We start from the raw sequence: 24105 nt of genomic DNA on the forward strand, positions 1-24105 counted from the left end.
TGCCCGATTCCCTGCGGCTGCAGCTGGGAAAACTGACGTCGCACAGGCTGCAGTAAATCCATTGGAGACAGCTAGTAAATCGACGAAGGGTTCTGCAGCTGCTAAGTCGCGTCGGAGGTTGCACTAATTGTGATTGTGATTTTTGTTTCTCGTAATTTGATTTCTTTTTTTATTGTTTTTTGTTCTTTGTGTTTAAATTAATTTTTGCTCTATATGTAGGTATTTCTATCTTATTTCTGTGGTAGGTAACATAGCACCTTCTTTATAGAAGTTAATTTTTTCTTGTTAAATTTAAATTTACTCTATCAAACCTCAGCTGTCAACTGACAATGAATTTAGCTTTATTATTTTTTGGCTACGGCCTCTTGTATTATGTTGCTTTGTTCATGGTTATATTTTATTTCTACGGCGAGTGCTGATGGTTCGGTGTTGTTTTAGTTATAGTTTGTACGTTGGTTTTTTTTTATATACTATATTTTTATGTATTATTACTCATATATTTATAAAATTTAATATTATATTTTATTTTTGTGTTAATTAATATGGATGTTACTTTAGGGATAAATGATAGTTTTTACTCGTGCTCCTCATCTCCAAGCCATTTTCTTAGTGCTGATGACAGTAATGATTCCATCGCTTTGACTCTGCATGATCAGTTATCTTCAGCCTTCTGCAATTTCCCCAAAAATTTCAATGTTGTTCATATCAATGCTCAAAGCGTCCCCTCTCACTATTCTGACCTCCTTGCTTCTTTCATAGATTCTCCTGTTGACGCTATTCTTATATCAGAAACTTTTCTAAAGCCTTCTCTTCCTTCTACTCATTTCAGTCTTCCCGGATTTAAGCTCGTTCGGAATGACCGGACGGGTAAAAGTGGTGGAGGGGTGGCAGTATATCTGCGAGCTGATATTCAACATGTTGTTGATGCTTCTCCTAACTTGTATTCTAACTCCGCGGAGCACCTATTTTTAAACATTTCCGTGCATCACAAGAAAGTGCTCCTTGCAGTTTTTTATAGCCCCTCCCTTAATATCGACTACTTTCAGTCCCTTGAGTGTCTACTCTCCGACCATTCTCCTTCCTTTGATCACACTATTTTAATGGGTGACTTTAACACGTGTTTACTAAAAAATGACACTCGTGCCCATAAATTACTTTCTCTAATTTCTTCTGTCAACTTGCATATTTTACCTTTGTCTGCTACTCATCATTTTGCCAACTGCACTCCATCTCTTCTTGATCTTATGATAGTCTCGTCCCCTGAGCATTGTGCTTCCCATGGACAGTTCTCTTCTGTATTTTCTTATCATGACCTTGTCTTTCTCTCGTATAAAATTCGTTTTCCTAAGTGTAAGTCGAAATTTCGTATTCTCCGAAATTTCAAGGCCATTGATTTGGAGGCGCTCAAGAGTGAGGCGGGTAATATTGACTGGACTCCTGTGTTGGACTTGGTTGGAGATGCTAAGAGACGGCACATTCACGATAACGTTGAGAAATGCGATTCCACTCAGATCTGGAAATTCCTAAAGTCCATTGGGATTGGTCGTACCATTGCTTCTGGTGATTCGTCCCTTCCTGATCTTAACGCGCTTAATAGACATTTTTCCCTACCCCCTGTTACTTTAGATAAGCATCGTAAAAGCGCTACCCTTCGCATTTTGGCTGACTATACTTTACCGTACATGTACCTCTTTCTCCTTCCGGACTGTTGCCGAATGTGAGGTCAAAACCCATATTCTCTCTATTTCTTCTACTGCTGTTGGCAATGATGATCTCAGTTCCCGTATGATTAGCCTCATACTCCCTGAACTTGTCCCTATCCTCACTCATGTTTTTAACTTCTCTTTACAAGCTAGTTCTTTCCCTTCTCATTGGAAACTCGCCCATGTTATACCTTTACCCAAAACGTCTAACCCTACTTGCCTTTCCGAATTCCGTCCCATCTCCATTCTCCCATTTCTATCCAAAGTCCTCGAACACATTGTCAACAAGCAGTTAATGTTGTATCTTTCTTCTAATAAGTTGCTTTCCCCGTTTCAGTCAGGTTTTCGTTCTGGCCATAGCACTGTGACTGCACTGTTGAAGGTAACAGATGATATTCGCCTCGCAATGGACAATGGTCTTCTCACTTTGCTTATACTTCTGGACTTCAGCAGTGCTTTCAACTCTGTGGACTTTGACGTATTGCTTGCTTCCCTTCGCTCTTTTAATATTTCTCCTTCGGTTATAGCTTGGTTCGACTCCTACCTCAGAGGCCGCTCGCAGTGTATTCGCTCTGACGAGGCTTCCTCTGATTGGTGTGACTTAGTTGCTGGCGTTCCTCAGGGTGGTGTTCTTTCCCCTCTCCTTTTCTCTGTTTTCATCAATTCTGTCACTTTTGTGCTGTCTTCAAACTTTCATCTCTATGCTGACGATTTGCAGCTATACCGCAGTTTTAAAGCGTCTGATGTCGTTGCAGCCGTTGAAGCGGTTAATGCTGATTTACGATGCATCGCTCATTGGGCTGAGTGTTTTGGTTTGTTGGTGAATCCCAAAAAGTCACAGGCTATGATTGTGGGAAGTGGGTATATGCGTGGCTTATTGCATCTAGATTCTGTCCCACCTATAGCGTATAATTCCACGCCTATTGCTTATGCTTCTACTGCAACTAATCTTGGCTTGCTTTTAGATTGTAATTTGGTTTGGACTCCACATATTAATGAAGTCAGTCGTAAAGTCCATTTCTCCTTGCACTCACTTAAGCGCCTCCAAAACGATTTACCTTTAAAAACCAAAATATGTTTAGTCCAAACACTTATTTTGCCCTTCTTAGACTATGCTGATTCCTGCTATTTGGATGCTACTGAAGAACTGCTAAATAAGCTTGAACGACTGCAAAACCTATGTATAAGGTTCATCTTTGGGCTTCGTAAATATGACCGAATTTCACATTTCCGCAGTCAGCTCAAATGGCTTCCCATCCGTCTCCGCAGGAATTTGCATATTGTCTCCATTCTTTACAATATTTTACATAACCCTGTGTCTCCCGGGTACCTGAAAGAGCGTTTCAGCTTCCTTAGGTCCCAGGATAAACCCTGTCGCTCTCTTGTTAGGTCCCAGTTATCTTTTCCATGCTTCAATTCCGGTTTCTATTCTCACTCCTTCACTGTTCATGCGGTCAGACTTTGGAATGCACTTCCTATTACTGTTCACGAAAGTAAATCGTTAGCTATTTTTAAAGTGAGAATTAAAGAGCATTATTTATCTACTATTCCATCCATATCTTAGGTATTATATTATAAAATATGTATTTATCTAAGTATTTATATAATTTATAACAATTTAATATTTTTATATTATTTTTATATTTTTTTATTTTTTTTTTGTTTTGTTGTGCACATATGCCCGTTCTTTTAGTTATAGTGTCCTGTATTTAGGTCTGCAGGAAGAAATTTCTAGTAGAAATAAGCAGAACCTTTTGTTTTTAATTTCGCTTGTATTCTTTGTGACTTGTTGTATTTTTCCTGTACAATAAACTATTAAATAAAATAAATAAATAAATACATATTGTTACAAAATTTTAATTCTTAAATAGTCCCAAAGTTTTCTCTCATCACATTTCAGTTTTTTTTTTTGTAAATATGAATGCACATTTGACCTCCATCTCACCTGATGGAAAGTGACGATGAGGTCGACGATGGAGCATGCACACCTAAATAATGCCTATTCACTCTCGTCTTGAAAAGGCCTAAGTTATAACGTTCAGTTCAGTTTAGAAGTAAAGCACGCCTGCCAGGGGTATGACGCAAAGAAATGGCACATTTCATCCCAATCTGCTAACTTGTATCGTCCACACACCCGTCTCACACCACTAGGGCCCTGATCGGGTGGGGAGTTCATCTATAAACTTTAACATAATCCTAATGGAATTCTTTTTAATAACATTGGATGTACCCAAAACTTTCTTTTCTTCGTTTGCTTCCTCTTCCGCCATTTAAAAAAGTAATACATTATTATAATTTCATCTTCATCCATTTCACACGGAAGCGAAAACACACTACTGGCTTCCAAAAGAACATAGAAGCAACTGCAGTGCATCAAACGACTCTGTCATATAAACGACAAGGCGGTTGCCGTGAAAAGATAAATTGCCGTCACGATCTAGTGGGAACAGCTAGACACGATAGTCGTTCAACGATAAAATAATCGTCCACGACACAGCCACGACAGATAGTAGTGATATGGGAACAGCTTAGCGCGACAGTCGTGCAACGATAAATAAAACGTCACGACATAGTGGGAACGCGTCCTTAGACAACATCGCATACGTTGCTCTGACCCCAAAGTAACTAAAGCACTTGTGTTATGGAAATCGGAAACAACGAGGGTACCACAAACACTCAGACCCGAGACAATATAGAAAAGTCAGTTTTCTACACTGACCCGGAAGGGAATCCAACCCGGGACCTCAGAAATGGCAATTCCATGAAAATCGGTTTGCAAGGCACTCGATCACGGAGGTCGTCAAAAATACAACACATTTTGGATGCAGAAGTGAAATTTAATATAAAACTAAAACTTTATAAACTTCCTACAGAGTTATTTAACATACAATATCTATTTTATCTGCAAATAATTCTAATACGTAATTTCGAAATAATGTGTTCGTTTGATCCCTTGTTGTATCGTTATTACTAAAGATTTAGTTATGAAATTAATGTATAAGATACTAAAATCAATTAGCGCTCTCTTAATATAAACTGAGACTTAACAAAGTTTTATATATTTTTACTCTACGAATGTCATATTTATACTCCTTTCCTGCTCCGTAAGACACGCGCTGGCCTTCGTAGTCACCGTGTTACAACTTGCCGTATTCCATCGCGGACAAAAAGGTTTGGTGGCATCTTTCTCTGTCGCACAGTCGACAAATGTATCCCCTAGCAGCGCACGTATTCCCTCCTTATGATATGGGGTCCTTCAAACGAGGCGTGAAGAGGCATTTTGTAGGCATGCAGGGTGGAGGTGGCTAGGGCAGTTATAGTATCAACACTACACTAGGTACCTTCACGTTTAGATTTCACTTTCCATTTAACATCAGGTGGAGTGGTATCATCTGCCTGCCGTGTGTAAAAAAAAACTAAATGCAACGGAGCGTTTAACGTTACAATTTTGGATATTTCTAGTTTTATTTAAAAAATCTTACAAATGTCGTTTTTTCATTAGGGTAACGTACGTTCGATATCAATTTAAAGTTTTTCATATCTCTTATATGTGTTTGTTATAATTATTAATTCAAAGATCGAAAACTCAGGAAAAATTCCTTCGATCCTGCCGGATTCGAACCGACGTCTTCTGGCATACCATGCCAGACGCTATACCAACTAAACCACGGAACGAACCAGCGGATCTCACGAATTTTTGTATGTGCTTGTTGTCGAGTCTTTGTATTTGGTTTTTTGAACTAGTTTTTTGGAACTAGTGGAGTAATTTCACATAAAAAATAATTGAGTATCAATTCAATAAAAATTAAGTTTAGGTTTTTTTAGTAATAATTATAATAGCTTTTTTATGAAACATACTACATCATAGTCTTTCTTGAGGATTATAACTGTTAAGTAAACTAATGACTACTGATATATGTTTAAAAACAAAACGTTATTTAAAATTTAAAGACACAATTTAATGATAACCATTGGTGATCAATTTAATAAACTCACCTTAAGTGAGTTTATCAAAATTAATATTAAAATTATTTTATTATAACAATTTTGTTACTGAGTTTATTGTATCATTTACCGCGTCATGCGTCCTTCCCCTCAAAACTGTTAAAGACACACGGTGTCCCTAAGAATTTTGGTACGGTAGCGTCCTAGAGCCACACGGTACGCGCTGCTGTTTTCATCCACCATAAAAAAAAATATTCAAAAAAATCTAAATTAAAATTTTTGAGTTATTGGATGTCAATTTTGTGAAATTACTCCACTAGTTTGTCTTACATAATAAAACAAAGATCGAATGCTTACAAAAAATCCTTTGATCCGGCAGGATTTGAACAAATGTCTTCCAGCAAACCGTGCCAGAAGCTATGCCAACTAGGCCATGGAATTAACTAGCGGATCTTTGTGCTTGTAGCAGATCTTTGTTTTTTGTTTGTAACGATTTTTTTGCCGTAGCGCCATCTGTGAGAAATCTTTTTTACAAAAAGTCGTTAATTACTTATTATCCATGTTAATATTTTGTCAAGAGTTACGATCTAAGGGCTTGTTTATATGTATAAGTTAGTATTAATTTTATAAATAAACCTTTCGGTAACAGGAACAGGATAATCACCCGTCAGATGGTAATGAGGATGATAACACAGAAAAGAGTTGGTTGGAAAAGTTTGGACATGGGATTTGTCAGGTATATATGAACTGAAATGAAATATTATTTATTCGCAAGCAAACACGGTAACAAAAGATATTATACATTAAGTGTCATGAACACGTGTTGCACCAGGTACTGGCGCAACAAATGGGTCGTTTTCAGATAACCGCCAAAAAAGTGTCCTTTTCAGTAACTTTTATGTTATTATATGAATGCTAAGCATTATTTATTTAATATGATTGCTTGCTTACTTAGTTTGTGTTACACATAAAAAGACTATTTTACTACGTCATAATAATGAATAAAAATTAAAAAGTGGGCAATTTCTCATTCATGGGAGCCTGTCCCACGTCGCTCTAATTTTACGAAAAGAAGAATAAAAATTAAACACTCTTATTAAACACTCTTGGAAATCGCAATATTACCCATCGAGGATAAACGCTAATAACTTACACGTCAAATACATACTGTAACTTTCCAATTTATTTATAAACAAACATATTTTCTCGGGAATACAAAATGTGTTTCAATTTTTCTTATCATTAGTGTCAATTCAACTAAAAGCGTCCACAAAAGTTCATACAGCATCACCTTCACCCTTCGCATACGTGAGAAGGGGCTCCTGTCAGATTGGAGAGTACACAGTGAAGTACTTGGTACTTGGTACTTGGTGTAACGGGCTGGTGTCCGCAACTCGACGACAAGGCGCCTATTTTACGTGTGGTGGGTGCAGGGTCCTACTCGTGCCACCCAAGCTCCTCCAGGAATCTCAGCAGCCTCCTCGGTTTGCTGAAGACTTCGGGGAGCGACCTTGGCACTCCAAGGTACTTTGCCCTGTAGTTGGCCACGCCGGAGCACTGTAGTAGGATGTGCGCAGCCGTTTCCTCCCCCTCCATGCACGCTCTGCATAGAGGGCTGTCTGTGATACCTAAATTGAAAAGGTGTTTATTGTATGGACCATGACCTGTTAGGGCGGCAGTTAGAGTGCGAAGCTCTTGCCTGTTGAGTTTAATTAATATTCGTGATAGACTGGCATTGAGCGTTGGGAGTGCTTCCCTCGCCTGTCTACAAACCGTAAGGGTGGTCCATGTATTATTATGTGAAGTTTTTGTACCTTTGTGTATAGTTGTTCTGGACCATTGGTAGGGGAGGGACACTATGGGTTCTGGTCCTACTGCGTCCGTCTCCGACCCTTTTCTGGCTAGTTCATCTGCTGCGTCATTGCCCCGTGAGCCGCTGTGTCCTTTGATCCACTGTAGAGTTAAGTGGTTTTGTATACATACCTCCATGAGTGCTTGATGGCATTCATAAATGAGCCCTGAGTTTATGTCATAGCTGTTCAGTGCTTGAAGTACTGACATACTATCAGAGAGTATTCGAATGGAGTGGTTCTTTACTCTTCTCGCTATGATTGCTTCTGCCGCCAACTTGATGCCCATGCATTCAGCCTGGAATACTGTGTTGTGGTCACCAAGCGGTGTTGATATCCTGATATTGAGGTCTTCTGAGAATACCCCAGTACCTGTTCCTGAATTTGTTTTAGATCCATCGGTGAAGACGCGGACCTCTTTGGGGTTCAGTCCTTCATTTGGATCTTCAAACAATTGTATCTTGTATTTTTTGTCGAAGATGTATTGTTTTGGGATCCTATCCACAGCCGCCTCCAGTAGCGGTTCCTCATTGACTGTCTTATAAAGGACTTTCTTAGAAAGGATCCTCATGTGCTTCCAAAGGCCGACTCTGTTAAGACGCACTGCTGTTGACGCCGCTTCCTGTCTAATGAACATTGGGAGGGGTCGCAAGTCCAGCATCGCTTCGAGGGCCGCAGTCGGAGTTGTCCTCATGCAGCCGGTCGTTGCCATGCAAGCTAGTCTTTGGAATTTTTCCAGTTTGTCGGTTGCGGTCGTCAGCTTGGTTCGTGGCCACCATACTATCGCGCCGTAACTGATCATGAGTCTTATCACTGCTGTGTAGAGCCATAGTGTTATTTTGGGTGAGAGTCCCCATTGTTTACCTACCATTCTATGGCACTGCCAGAAGGTGATAGTGGCTTTTTTAATTTTGTTGTCCATATGCTTGTTCCAATTCAACTTGTTGTCCAGTATTACTCCCAAGTACTCGACTTCGGTTGATATCTGTAGTTCTGTACTGAAGAGTTTGGGTAGTAGGTAGTTACCCAGTAGTCTTTTGTTTGTAAACATTACTAGTTCCGTCTTTGTTGGGTTTACCGATAGTTCATATGCCCTGCACCATCTTTCCACAATCCGGAGTGCAGCTTGTGTAATGTCGCAGAGTACATTGGCATAATTTCCTGTTACCAGTATAGCTATGTCATCAGCATATCCTAGTGTATAGAAATGTTCTTTGTTCAATTTAATGATGAGGTCATTTACGACCATGTTCCACAGCAGAGGCGACAGTACCCCTCCTTGAGGGCATCCCTTCGCTACTATCGCCCATGGGGTCATATTTGCTGTCGTTTTTATTGTTCTTAATTTTAGCATGTTGCTAATCCAGCTGATGAGCACTTCATCCACTTCGTGCCTCCTCAGTGCTGATTGAATGCTGGAGAAGTTGGTTTTGTCGAAGGCTCCTTCAATGTCGATAAAGGTGCCTAGGCAGATTGCTTTGTCTTTGAGGGCCACTTCTATCTTGCCCACAATGGCATGTAGGGCTGATTCAGTGGATTTGCCTTGACTGTATGCATGTTGGTTTCCGTGTAGTGGTATGTTCTTAAGCGCTCCATCCCTCAGTTCTCTGTCTTTCTAATGTTTTCAAAAAGAACGATGTGAGGCTGATTGGTCTGAAGGACTTCGCGTCAGTGTAGTCGTTTTTACCTGGTTTCGGTATAAATATGACTTTTACCTCTCGCCAGCTGTAGGGCACATAGCTGAATGCTAGACAGGCCTGAAAGATGTTGACCAGGTGCTGGACCAGTGTCCCCCCGCCCCATTGTAGGAGAGCGGGGAATACTCCATCTTGGCCCGGAGCTTTGTACGGTTCAAAGGTGTTTACTGCCCATTTTGTCTTTTCGTATGTTACTACTTGTTCAGCATATAGCCAATTATGGGTCGATGTATTGTAGTTCATTTCTTCGCACCTTACGTCTTGGACGAACCTACATCCTGGGAAATGTGCTTCCAGTAGGGTTCTCTCCGTGTCCGCAGGGGAAGTTGTGTATGTGTTGTCTATTTTGCGTATTGAACCTAGCTCAGTTGAGTTTGAGTTGCCTAGGATTTTCCTTATTCTGTTCGCTTGTGCACAAGACGTTATGTTCCCGCAGTAGCCTCGCCATGACGCGGTGCTCCTGAATCGTATGCGCTTTTTTAGCTTGGATTTGGCCGTCTTGTAGTTTTCCCAGTCCTCATCCGCGCATGTGTTCATTGCTCTATTGAAGCTTCTCCTTACCCTTCTTCGTAGCCTCTCAAGCTCAGGTCCCCACCAGTGTTGGCCTTGCCGCGGGGCAGGTTCACTCAGTGGGCATGCGGAGTTATAGCTGCTCAATATGTTTGATGTCAGTCCTGTAACCAGTGAAGTAACCAGTGCATCTCCGTTTTAACAAAAAATCGACTTAAATACCAATTTCAGCGCTAGTGACTAAATCGTTCTCATTCATATAAAGCAATCTATCTAAATAAATATTGAGTAATAGTTTTATAAACTTTATTGTACATCAATTAGATAAAGGGAACTTTAAAATCCATGCACTTTTATAACGGTCCAGCATATTTTACATACTTGACAATTAAAAATGTATCCAAATATCATTATTGTCGTTCTCATCCTTGTCTACTTTTAAGTCAAATAGTTACTTTAAGCCAAATATTTACTTGAAATTTAACAATTAGATGGTGGTAGTGATGACGGTGGTGGCGATGATGATGGTAGTGGTGGTGATGACGATGATGATTGTAGTGATGATGACGATGATTGTGATGATGATGTGAATGGTAATGATACTGATGATAATGGTGATCATGATGATGATGTTGATGGTGGTGATGATGATATACTGATGTATAACAAAGTTTATGTGACATTAACAAAATACTTATTTAGATTTATTTATTAATTACATATAGATAAAGAGATGGTCTGACACGGATGAGAAGGATTTTGACAGAAGAAGTTATATTAAAATATTTGTTACATGTTAAATGTTCTTTTGTGAACGATAAAATGTGTGTTGTAATAATAATTTCTCATTACTGTGCCGTCTTTCTCATTTATGTTTATTAGAAAATCATTCGTTTTACTGCAATCTCATTCGTGTGACCTAAAATAACGTTTTTTGTTGTATTTCACTTAAATATTTCTGTAATTTTATAATTATTGACATTGTTTGAACTTATTTGTACGTTTAAGACCTTAAAACCAAAAGAAAAAAGGATTTTACAAAAATCACTCAAAAAGTGCCATTGAAATTCGGAAAGTGAAATTCACCCAAATATTAAAATAACATTGGAGTTAAATACGGTCATAAAATTTTATCATTTTTCAAATAAGCAATTTTTCAAACAAACAAAATTAAGAAAAAAATGCCAATAAAGTAACAACAATAAAATTGTAAAATAAACAATATCAAAGAAGTATGAACAGGACAAATACAAAATGTCAATTTCACATAAACCCGGATCACATAACGTGACATAACGTATGTTTTTTTTTATAATATCAAGTGACGGGGCGAACTAGTCGTGTACCTGATGGCAAGCTACATGCCTGTCCATAACAGTTGCAGTTCCACTGCTCCCGTCACCCTGAGACAAAGTCCCATGTGCCTGTAATTTCACCAGTACCAGTACCCCAGTAATGCTGACATTACTGCTTGGCGGCAGAAATAGGTAAGGTAGGTTAGTACTACCCTGGACGAACTCTTTCACAAGGAGCTGTACTGCTACTAAGTCTGTCTCTGTCTGTACTAAGTAGTATTTCGTGATTTTTATCTATGGAGGAAACTTTATTGTTTTATGTTTCTGATTAACGTCTGTGCTTGAATATATCGTGTACTTACTCGTACAATATTTTATTTTTAACTTTAAAGTGGATTTACCGCTCTAAAATCAAATCGAAAATTAGTAATTACTCCTCTGCTCCCTCTTAAGCCCGTCAATAATGACATATAGTGTCATTTATTTCTTTTTTATAATCTATGTCAGATTTGTAATTAATGATTATTGACATGTCATCTGCAAAAAGAGTGCATAGATATTTTGTCGTTTCAGGGAGGTTATTAACATATAATACACAGAAGAAAACCGCTTTTCTTTTAAACAGATTTCGTAACGGTAGCAACAGCATCTTTGAAATGATTGCTGAGAAAGTGGAGGGATCTCTCATAAGGAAACTCATAGAATTTACGCAATCTTTGTTTAAAATAATTTACTAACATAGTTTATAGGTCTGTTACTAATTTAAACGTGGATTTACGTAGTCCGAAATTAAATAAATTAAATTAAATATAATTTATACAGCAATGGACCTAAGATGTATCCCTGAGGCACACCGTATTTATTAACTTTAAACTCCTGATCTGTGGGCATTAATCTCTTTATTATTATTGACCTTAACTACCTTCACACACTCAGTTCTGTGTTACTTGCTATCCAGTTATGCACCTGGTCACGAAGACCATAACTTTCTAATTTGGATAGTAGAGTTCTCTGACAAACGCAATCGAAGACTCTACTCATGTCAAATAAAACAATGTTCAGATATCTTTCATCACCCTGAAATATGCCTGTGTGGTAGATGTTCCCTTTGTAGTGAGATACTACGGACCCCTATCATCTTCATCTCTCTCATTATACGTTTTCTAGGAAATGCTCTTACTTTTCCTGATTCTTGAAAGAATTCCAACTAATATTTACTACAATGTTAGTGTCTAAATTACTTAAATTTGCTATTGTAAGCTATTTCTCGCACTTTGACAATTTACTCACTTTTCATATCTGATCTCCCGACCTTGGCATATTCTATCAGACTGATAGTATCTCCGAATTTTGCTATTCGTTTTTCCAATGCCAATTACGTACTATTTCATCAATTTCACTTTATAAACATGTTTATTTCGTATTTAATATTTTTATATGTTGACATTGACTGACAGATATGTTATCCTCTACAATCTATTCTTCCATAGATAATCCTAAATAGACTCTTCCTTTGATATGCAATCTTAGTTCGTCTCGCCTTTCCGAAGCCCTGCACCTGGCCTTACTCCTACCATGCTTACGCGCCTGCGTGAAGACCAGTTCCTCGATTGCCTCACGCTAAACCCGGTCTTCACGTTTACTCTGCTCCTACCCGGACTTTGTGCCTCACCATCACCAAGTGAGTTTGGAGCGGCAGGAGTAACCGAAATCGACGCTCACGATGAAGTAGAACTCCACCTCCGACTACAAAGTGATATAATTCACTGCTGACTACCACCACCGTCTCGTCATCATTCCTCGCTGCTCTTTGGTTCTGCACCTCTGTCCTCAGACACCAAGAGTCGAGTGCAGAGAACTTCAACTCCGTGTCTCCATTTTCTTCTATCTTTACCTTCACACTACACTTGCATTGCTCACTCTACCACGTCCTAACACTCTCAGTTTCCTTCCACTCCGACCTTCTAGCTCTCTACCTCCACATCTTTTGAAATCCAAATTGCTCTACTTTAATGATGCTGTACTTTAAAAATGCTGTAATTCTTTTATGCATTACGTTTACTTTCTTTCTTTTCTACTTTCCCAAACTGTCTTTCTCACCCTTCTTAAATAGCTCGACCATTTCCAAGTATTCAATCGTAAGTAATTTTTATGCAAAATCTGTTTTTTTGCGTATCGAACTTAATGACACGTTCATTGTAGCATTTAATTATAATGGAAAAAAATGAGCTTCATTCATGCATCTTTTAATTTGGTCGAGTGTTACCTCTTTGACAGTAATTGTTTCGGACATATTTCGGACGGAGAATGAGAGTACAGGGTCTGGTTTGGGGGCAGGCTGAAAACTCGTGATGAGCGACTTCTGCCCCTCTGTGAATACCGAGACTATCCCCCACAAACAAATGTTTTTAGATAGTCTTGTTTACATTATTAAGTAGTTAATGTGTGTGGAAATAAATGGTTTACATTTTAATTTTAGAACGACCAAGGTGGTCCGCTGGTGACGTGGATCGGTGGTCGCGAGACTGTCATCGGCGTGGCTTCGGCGTTCCTCGTCACCACCAAAATGGAGTGCAAGGGTCCCTTCATTTTTGCCAGCACCGCTTGCTCTAGCAAGTTAATTCTTTGTGTTATGAGAAGTAAATTGTTAGTATACATTTTTTTATGAGGACTAACCAACAGTGGCACTGTAGCTGAATTCAACCGTACAAAAGTATAGATATCCAATAAAACATTATTATTTTAATGTAATCGAAACCTTACTCGACTTTACGATATTCTGGCAGCTCTTGGAGTTCTTTTTTTCAAATAAACATCGGCAAGCGCAATTTCACCAATTACAGTTTTTTAGAATTAAGAAAAATGTGTATCTAGTGCAGGAAATGAAACTATTTTTGCGGATCAAAATCACGTATATTTTTTTTTAAACAAGTCAACGTTTCGGCAGCATGTTATGGATAAACCTACATACTCAATTAAATTCGACAAACCCCAGGTCCTTGCAAAAGCAGTTCGTTATCTAACCAGGATGCTGCGTGAGGCCGTTGAATTTTTTTTTACAACGCACACTTATAGCCCCGCACAACATGGACATACCCATAGACAACCATAAATTACACCTAAACTCACGAGAGAAATAAATATAGGCCATACAACGGATGAAAAATCCTAAGCGGATATGTAAGGCTGCAGTACTGATATTTTAATTTATTCTAATTGGCATTGTTGATTATCAATTAATAATTAATTTAATTTAAAAATTAATATTGTTAAAATAAAATAAAATAATTTGTAAAACATAATTCGTCCGTGTTTTGTAGAAAGGGCGAAAGCGCCATTTAGAAAAATTTTTGAGGGAGCACGTTGAGTACAACTATTTAACTAATAGTCGTGAACAAGTATGTTCACGACTGTTTTTTGAATATTTACGTCCTGTTTTAAATTAAATATTATAATTTAAACTTAATTAAAACCAAAATAGAATTTAAAAACACTACGTAAATATGTTAAAACAGTGTTATAACGTAAAACATGCTCCCCTGAACAGTTTTCTGAAATGGCGAAACCCTTTCTATAAAACACCGAAGTAACGCAAATTGAATGTTCTTTGGAAAAATTAATAGTAAGGTATTTACTTAATAAATTTTGTAACTATATTGAAAAATAGGATGGTTTGCATAACTGGTTGATGACTTTACCATCTCAGCCAGCCGTGACCATGGGACCTGTAAAGTGCCCGAACGTTGATTTGTTTGATTTAGATAAAAAAAAAATAGTTTAATTTCCTATGTATGAGAACCGCGAAAACCTAAGAACTCGAGAAAAGACCCAGTGATCGTACAACTTTTTGTTCAGCCGACAAATTACTTTAAATATTTTAGTAGTAGTAGAGCTGCTTGTGAAAGAGTTCGTCCAGGGAAGTACTGCCACCTTACTTATTTCTGCCGCCAAGCAGTAATGTCAGCATTACTGTTACTGTACATTACATAATGGCTTCACATTTTAGTTTGTACTTCAGTCAAGGTTCAAAATTACACGATTAGACCCGCAGGAGAGTGCCATCGTTTTAATTTTCTGTGTTACTAAATACTAAACGCTAAGTGAAAGGGCGCCTTCAAATTAGATGCTTATAGAAGCTATGCATTGCCGTCACAGTTGTGACACCTGCGCGCCACTTTGCAGGTACACAATTAAGCGTAAAACACACATAGAGCGGGTGCGAGACGGGCGCGGCCGCGGGATGTGCGCACGGACCCGCGCTCGGTGTATTATAATCCATATAAATACATGGCATCAGACCCGCTGCGGTCCCGACCCGACACGCGCCCGACCCCACTAGCTCTTTGTGTGTTTCACATATTAGTAAACTAAAAATTACTGAAGCGCTACAGACGCGCGAAATATAAGTCATTTTGTAATTATATATTTATTAACACAAGACAAAAAATACATGCCAGACTACGTAAGAAAAGCAACAAATGCTGAGAACAAAATCGAGAATTCCTCACAACGAATAGATAAGTAGGTTGTGGCATTACGTGTAGGTAGTACTTGGTAATAAAAACAAAAGCAATGAACTATTGAACTAGTATGGTTGCCAGCTATCCCCGGTAGGGCTAGCAGGACAGATCGCGACTTGCGAGAGAGCAGCCCCATATCTTTCTAGATAAGTTTTGTTTATAGTGAACCCCTCCTTATCATTCTCTTTGTGATACGGGGAGGGCACTATAACCAGTGCAAGTAAGCTCGCAGAGGGACTATCTCAGTCAGGTCCAGACCCCAGATTAGCCCGTAGCCTCTGTATGATTCACACTTTAGTGAACTAAAAATCACACAGCTGGACTTGCCACTGCAGCGCTAATACAAGCATCTACTTTGAAGATGCCCAAATACAAAGATGGACTGTAAAATTTCCTTGTGTACGAGATATGTGATATTGCAGATCTACTGCGATCGTCGTTGGACGAACAAAAATTGAGAACAGCTTTTATATTAAACTTAAAAGGCTCCACAAATTGTAGACTGAAATGATAAATAATCCTTTGTATGACCAGGCGACGGAGTGCAGCAGACTGTGATCAAGTAGCTCAAGAATCCGGACAACGTGTTGTCGAAACTGTAATAGATTGGGAAAATAATAAGTATGTTATTTTTATTGATAGTTTTTTTTTCTTTCATCTCAAAGTCAAAGAATCATTTATTCCATAGGTAAAATAAATTTACACTTGAACACGTCACATTTAAGCAACTGCTCGTTTACTAGGCTAACTTTCCTGAGAAGAACGAGCAAGAAACTCTAAGGCATGCTCTTTTCAAATAAATGAATGCTATTGAATACTTTACACTTTGAATCAAATTTGTGTGAAATTTAGAGCCGTCTCGTCTTTTCATACATCTTTATCTAACACGTAGTCTTCAATTTTGTAACATGACTTTCCAATCAAAATATTTTTAATGTAGTTTTTAAACTAAGGAAATGATAATCTTAATATATGCTGTGGTATGTTATCGTAAAAATATATACAGTTAAACGAAATCGTGGTACCATGAGTTTGGACTTAGCTCAAAGTATAATATTATGGATGCCTCCTTTCTTGTTGAAATTACGTATATTTTTATGAGCATATAAAATATTTGAGTAAATGTACTGTGATGCCACAGTCATGATATCAGTCTCCTTAAACTTTTCTCTGAGAGAAACCCGAAAACCTAAACGATAGACACAATGAATTGCTTGTTTTTGCAATACAAATATGGTTTGAATGTCTGCCGCTTTACCCCACATGAGAATCCCATAGGACATTATACTATGGAAGTTACTAAAGTAAATAATCTGGCAGTACTAACATCGGTAAGCTCATGTATTCTGCGTACTGCATACGCAGCGGAGCTTGGTCTGCTATTCAGGAAAGATATTGTAGAAACCGTTGAAGTTTACTATCTAAGGTCACTCCCAGGAAGACTAGTTTATTAACCATACCAAGGTCTAGCCTTTTTCCGTTTATTTCCATGCTTGGACTTTTAGTAGCTTTTACGTTAGGTAATTCAAATTTAACACACTTTGTCTTCTTGGCATCAAGCAATAAATTGTTAGCATTAAACCAATAAATTACCTTAGAGAACCCTTTCTATCTATCTATCATTAATATGGTCATAGTTATCATCGTTTTAAAAATCAAGGTTGTGTTGTCAGCAAGGAATACTATTTCGCAATGGCCCTTACGAAGAATGGCATATCATTAATATAAAAAAGAAATAAGAAAGGTCCAAGTATTGAGATCTACGGAACACCCATCTATGTAAATCGATTTTTTGGTAAGTATAGCAAAAAGTCGAGTTTATATAAACTGTATACAATTAATTATTTAAATATTCCTTTAATAATTTTTACACCATATCGTGTTTTTAGGTTTTCGCCAAATTACACATTAGAAATAAAAACATTTATGTTTTCGGATTAAAATCGCGTATATATGTTTTTTCAAACAAACTAAAGTTTTAGACCCTTTACATGTTCCATGGTCACGGCTGACTGGACAGATACTTACGTATTATAAACAACAAAAACATATTTTTGCCTAAAAAAGGTTAACCGATAACCGCGCGTCCAAGTGCCAAATCATATCTAATTAACCACTCGGGCGCCTTAGTTTGCCAAACATACGGCCTACCCCTTTCCCTCCATTCCGGAAATATAGCTCCTGCCCACAATTACCCACTGCGCTCAGTTACTTCAGATGACTTTAGTGGTTGAAATTATTCTATCTTTATTATCGAAAAAAATATTTTTTGTCGTCTGAGGTAATTAATGGTCATTTAAAAGTATTTCGACTCATACGAAGAACAATATCCAATGTGATTATACAGCGAAAAGGGGTTAAAATATAATCTCGTGCTTCAAAAGGCCTATACATATAAAGGTGTTTTTAGTTTTTTTATGTATTTATTATTTCGTTTGGAAATATAAAATCGAACTACAGTCGATCTTGACTGTGGATATCCGCAGTCACGAACAACAAACAAAATGTACAATGTGCCGAGAATAAGCAGCATCTTGCACATAGGTCGTTGTTCTACGGATGCGTCGCTTTGCATCAAAATCTATGGGATAATTATGCCACAAAAACTGCCACCAATTTACTCGTGCAGACTGACCGATTTGACTTATGTATTTATATGCAAACAAATCAATCATTTTTAATATTTAGACGAGTTTGATACTAATAACCAGAATAAATGCAAGTCATTTTGTCCAGGAAAGAAGCAGATTTTCTCTTAAACTTCATTATCACAATTCTCCGGATTTAGCCTAAAATCACCCACAATAGTTCCGTTCTATTATGAGACATAAACCAGGACTAATATTTCTTTAATTTATAGGAAACATAGAAGATCGGGAATTAGAAATAATATGAGTGCATTTTGGAAAATATTCACAAGGTAACTTTAGTTTTTAATGTAATATTATACTACTGCTTGTAGTTGGTGATCGTCAATATAATTATATATTTCTTAACCCAAGACAAAAAATACATGCCAGACCACGTAAGAAAAGCAACAAATGCTGAGAACAAAATCGAGAATTTCTCACAACGAATAGATAAGTAGGTTGTGCCATTACGTGCAGGTAGTACTTGGTAATAAAAACAAAAGTAACGAACTATTGAACAAGTGTGGTTGCCAGCTATCCCCAGTAGGGCTAGCAGGACAGATCGCGACTTGCGAGAGAGCAGCCCCATATCTTTCTACATAAGTTTTGTTTATAGTGATTAGTAACCCTCCTTATCATCCTCTTGCTGATAGGGACGGGCACTATCAACCTGTTCAAGTAAGCTCGCACAGGGACTTTCTTAGTCAGGTCCTGACCCCAGATTAGTCCGTTTGTCTTGGGTGAGCTGCCCCAGGGGCACGTACAGCGCCTTCCCTATTTTGCAGACAGGTACCGGAGCTGTAGGCAGACACGCTCACTACCCGTTGCGCACTGAGCAACTAACGGTTGCCACTGCTAAACTTGTGACGGTGTGACCTCCTTGCATCGTCATCCCACCTTTTTATCGCCTTTCTCCGGTTTCTGGCCACTCGTATTTAAATTTAAATTTTGAATTGTTCCATTCTTTTGCCTCACATTCTGATTTTGTTTAATTCCACCGTCACTCCCTGTTCGATTGCGGCAGCGAATACATCTTCTCTTCTTATTTTTTTGATAAACATTAAAAAGATCATAAATATTGTTAAAGCTGGAATAAATATTAATAAAACTGGATTTATTACCACTAGTTCTTTACCCTTTTGAACTTTAAACTTTAAGCAGCGCTCTCGCACTGGCGCCCGAACAGGGAATTTGTAGACCTGAATATTTCTGTTTTACTGCCGTGAACCTTAGGGTTCTAACCCTTTCAAGCTGTCGACTCTAAAGACTACTACCAAACCTCCTCTTTGGTGGCGGAGCTGTAAGTCACGCTCATTTCCCGACGCCAAAGCGTCTCTCTAGTTCCCAGAAACCTACGCGACTGGAGGGACCGGATGATGTCTAGCTCACCCTCTACTAGCCCTCTGGGCTAGTGCCAGTCGCTGGGTCCTGCGACAATGTCCGGATATAACTTCCGACTTAAAGGGCAACTCACGTGCCCCGCGCGTCTCCTCGCCTTGGGCTCTCGTCTAGACCGCTACTAAGATGCGCTATTCTGGGGCAGACGAACGTGCTGGCGAGTCCCATACCCAAGTCCAGGTCTACCAGAGACGCTCGCGGGAGCCCGTAGTCTCCCCGGAACTCCCCATTTCTCGGGCTGGTAGACAGGAACAGCATGCGAGAGTAGTATAAAGCGCGAGATACTGCTATTCACGCATAGATATCATGCGCTTTATGTCGCTCTCGCGCAAGTTGCGCCCTATCATGCCTAGCTCCTTGTCATAAACAAGGCATTTTGGTAACTTTCGAGTTATTGACACCTAAAGATCTTTTTTTTAAAACGTCAATTAAATTGATTTTGTTTAATAATAAAACAAAATAAGATATAAAAGAAACGGTTAGGACGGTTTGTTGATCTCGTGTTGCTGATTTCAGATAAGTTAATATTATATGTCGATTACGTTGTTTAATTTAAGGTTGTTTATGATACATAAGGACAGCAGTATTGATCCTTAATGTTCCGGTCGAGTGGGTTTGTGTATTTGAGAGGCTGGGTGTTGGATGTGGGGTGAGCACAAAAAGACTTAGGATGATAATAATGATTTGTTCGTGTTTTACAGTACGTCTAAGGTGGATGTAGAAACCACAAAAGCTATAAACGCGAGTACGAAGTCATATCTAGATTTGAGGTATGTGGTAAATACAATTGTACACAATTTGCGCTATAATCGACTTAGAAATAGAAACAGTATATAAATACAAAGTCTCACCATTTTGTAGCCTTTTGTAGTATACCTGCACTTAGTAAAAATCCTCAACTTCCTCAAGCTAAACCAGTTATTCACCCTCAGAGCACTTGCGCTCTGCGTCCGATCCGCATCAGTGCCCCAATTCTGCTAATTTTCCTAAAACCAATGGTCATTATAATTCCATTGAGACTGCACTGTGATTATAATGCTATTATGATAATATTTGTTACTCCGCTAATATCTAGTTGCAACGGCAATTCAGTCTCAATAGAGTGTCAGTGTAGAGTGCACTGATGGCATTCATTCATTCATTCATTACTAACGATCGATGTTGCTTTGTTTAAACCTACCATGAAAATTACTACCTATGCATTTTTGATTTTTATCTCGTTTAATCAACAACTTAGTCTTCACATTAATGAATAATATTAGTAGACTACACTATTGATATGCTATCGACTCGCCATTGAAGAGAAGTACCCTTTGTATGTGTTACTGTACTATACTGTTAAATGATGATAAAGCAAGTGATCACAGTAACTGGTAGTTTCCTCTGACCGCCACCGCATTAACGGAAGCGCCACGCGTTCCACCGCATTTGTCGGAGATCTATAATTTAGGCGCCTGGTGGACGTAGAGGAAGCGCGACAACGTACGAGCACGAAACTCACCTCTAAGGACAGTGTAGCATAGTTCAGTTGTTCAGCACTCCCTTTACCTACCGATCCGTCCCTCTCCAGACATTCCTTCTCCATACAGTCCACTTCTACCTCTCTTCTTAAAACGAACAACTCAACCCGCTCATATTCGGCGCATACCGTCATACAGTTTGACTGCCGCGCTGAAACAGCAGTTGAATGCTCGATGGCTAACCACTGACAAGCCAGTACTCTTCTTTCTGAGTGTGTGCGTAATAAACAACTGGGATGATTTAAATTAGCAGACTTGGGATCCAGTTTTGAATGTGAGAAATGGAAGTAGTCATTAATTCTTTTTGTACATATGTATGAGCTATTACGCAATAAATCCGAATTCCGTCTTCCAAAGTAAAGAATACCTTCAATAGTAACTACAGTATTATTTGCATTAACGACTAACTGATAAGAAATAAAAGGTCTTTTGACGTTTCATTTTCATATGCAAAAAAACGAGTATTTTTAAGCGAAATCATTGGATGTTTATTTAATTGTAAAGAGGAGGGTATGCCATTAATAATGGAATACAATATCATTCAAATGGCCGCGCTTGCAAGACTATATTCTTTTCATTAAATTTTCAAAATCACCAGTTCGCACATTTGCGGTATGTCCTCGATAACTGCACGAATTCCATTTTTGAAGTCTTGAATTGATTGTGGGCCATTGCCATAGACCTTATAGCACCAAACAAAAAGTCCAAAGGTGTTAAATCACAAGATCTCGGTAGCCAATTGTTATCGCCTCTTCGAGAAATTACACGGTCAGGAAACTTTTCACCCAAAAGAGCGATGGTATCGTTTTTTATGTAGCACGTAGTTATTAATGGTATACGCTCCTCTTTACAATTAAATAAACATCCGATCATTTCGCTTAAAAATACTCGTTTTTTTACATATCAAAACGAAACCTTTCATTGGAAGACCCTTTATAAGTAAATTTAATTATCTTATCTAAAGTTTTTGATTGTTTATAACTATCTATGCGACTGATAAAAAAAATCATATGATTTCGTTAAGTTTTAATACGTTCGTATCTTAATTATTTTTATTTGGTTAATTTTACAGTGTTATCAAACGCGTTTTTTCTCTGTTTACGCCTAATGTGCAGGCATCAAAATCACAAATACGACGTTTGGACGTAAGGTGGGTATTGACATGTCTAATACAATTTTATAATATTATCAGTTCTGAATATGAGAACGATGACATAGGGTAAATAAGGTGTTATTAATAATCACAATGCAATGGGTGAATAACAAAATTATTAGTTGGATTAACTAAAAGTGCTATGATCTTTTGTTAATAACGTCGTTTTATTATATTTATTTTAACCAAAAGATTCCTGAGATTGATAGTGATACTCTAGTTTAGAAGCCATTTGATTCTATTAATTAATTAATTAGTTTACCATTTTTGAATTATTATATCAATAAAGTTTATTACATATATTTCTTTAATTTTCTGACTCTAAAAAAATAAAACATTATCTGTAAAATCAAACAAGGGCTTACTTTTGTGACGTTACTAAACACCCTCTACGCTATTAACTTTGTTTCAGTAAACAAACAGAAAATAACTCATTCAATGATAAAATAAACGGGACAAACAAACTGGAAAAACCGACAAATTTAAGTGACTGGGTTTCGAAGGGTCTTGATCAATTCTTTAGGTAAGTAGATGCTATTTTAAAGCTGACCACAAAGTCAATTATGATTGTGGCATAAGTCATGGGAAATCATGCATTGTTCACAGTCAGAAAGTCTTAGTAAGTAATGAAACAGATTCGGAAGTCGAAGAAAACCTTTATGGAGGAATTCATGATGCACGAGTTCATGATCCTGAATTTCATGACGACGGAGACGAAACATACCTTAGTGAAAGTGATCAAGACGAACCCGATCTTGGTGATCATGCACAAGACACAACAGGTCACGCGAAAAATCATCCAAGCGAAGTAACTAGGTATTTCATCATTTTATTATTTATGTATGAGTGGTCAGATGGTCAAATCAATAATTTAAACGTCTTATTTAATTACCGACTTGGGCAGGACGTAGGACCAATTTTCAACAAATTAATTCATTTACAGCCAGAAATCTAAAATTGAACCAGTTGAACAAGGTCCAGAATCTGTAAGTCATCAGAATAGTTACAGTAAGGCAAAGATAGATAAAAACTGAAACAATGGAGCGGAAATTTGTGAGCCATTAGCCGGTTTTAAATCCGGTTAAAATGCAGGTGGGGTGTTTGGGTTTTAACCCACTGCCCATCTCTGGGCCCTTACAAAAATCATCCATAACAAGAATGGTAAAATGAAAAACGGCTCTAAATGACTCGACGATGGAAAATGTAACTTTACAGACATTTTGAACATGCTTTAACTGAATAAATAATTATTTATTAACTTCATTCCTATTTTTGTCGAATTGCTGATACATTGCATGTTGCATTTTATTATTTGTAAAATGTTTATTATTTTTGTAATTGTTTCAATTCAATAAAGTTTATAGAACTAAAACGAAAGTTACTTTTAATTTTATTAATTGTTCTTGAACTGTACGAAGTACTGTTAATTTTAATTTTAAGGAACTGTGTCACCTTCAATGTAGTAGCAGTAGAGCTCCTTGTGAAAGAGTTTGTTCAGGAAAGTATAGCCACAGTACCTATTTCTGCTGCCAAGCAGTAATGTGAGCATTACTGCGTTCCGGTTTTGAAGGGTAAAGGTGCTGGTGAAATTACAGTTACGTGGGACTTGTTAACTTATGTCTCAGGGTGTCGGGCGCAGTGGCAGTGTCCCTCAGATCTTTGCGATTTAAAGCTCTAAATGGTACTGCAACTGTTATGGACAGGCGCGTAGCTTAACACCAGGCGCACGACTTGTTCGTCCCGTCGAGTATTACTTATTTGACAGTAATTGTTTCGGATGGATATTGGGCAGAGAACGAGAGTAGGCCTGCGCCGTTTACTTAGTTATTTATGAACTCGATTCTAATTTAGCATCCAAAGTTATACCTATAAATGCAACTGTAT

The 24105-nt window shown here is 38.0% G+C and overlaps 1 protein-coding gene across 1 annotated transcript in view; it reads left to right on the plus strand.

The window, feature by feature from the left end:
* The window catches only part of LOC113232476, a 24167-nt gene extending 664 nt beyond the window's left edge, over positions 1-23503 (plus strand). The window contains exons 2-10 of the mRNA XM_026467219.1: positions 6298-6384; positions 13480-13646; positions 16055-16141; positions 18381-18440; positions 20250-20318; positions 22141-22218; positions 22634-22744; positions 22828-23037; positions 23165-23503. Of these exons, the coding sequence (XP_026323004.1) occupies positions 6298-6384; positions 13480-13646; positions 16055-16141; positions 18381-18440; positions 20250-20318; positions 22141-22218; positions 22634-22744; positions 22828-23037; positions 23165-23255 (960 nt within the window). The 3' untranslated portion in view covers positions 23256-23503. The remainder of the gene's footprint in view (positions 1-6297; positions 6385-13479; positions 13647-16054; positions 16142-18380; positions 18441-20249; positions 20319-22140; positions 22219-22633; positions 22745-22827; positions 23038-23164) is intronic.
* The last annotated feature ends 602 nt before the right edge of the window (positions 23504-24105 follow it).

The sequence above is a fragment of the Hyposmocoma kahamanoa genome, unplaced genomic scaffold, assembly GCF_003589595.1.
Source record: "Hyposmocoma kahamanoa isolate Upper Pololo Valley unplaced genomic scaffold, ASM358959v1 76, whole genome shotgun sequence".
Lineage (NCBI taxonomy): Eukaryota > Metazoa > Arthropoda > Insecta > Lepidoptera > Cosmopterigidae > Hyposmocoma > Hyposmocoma kahamanoa.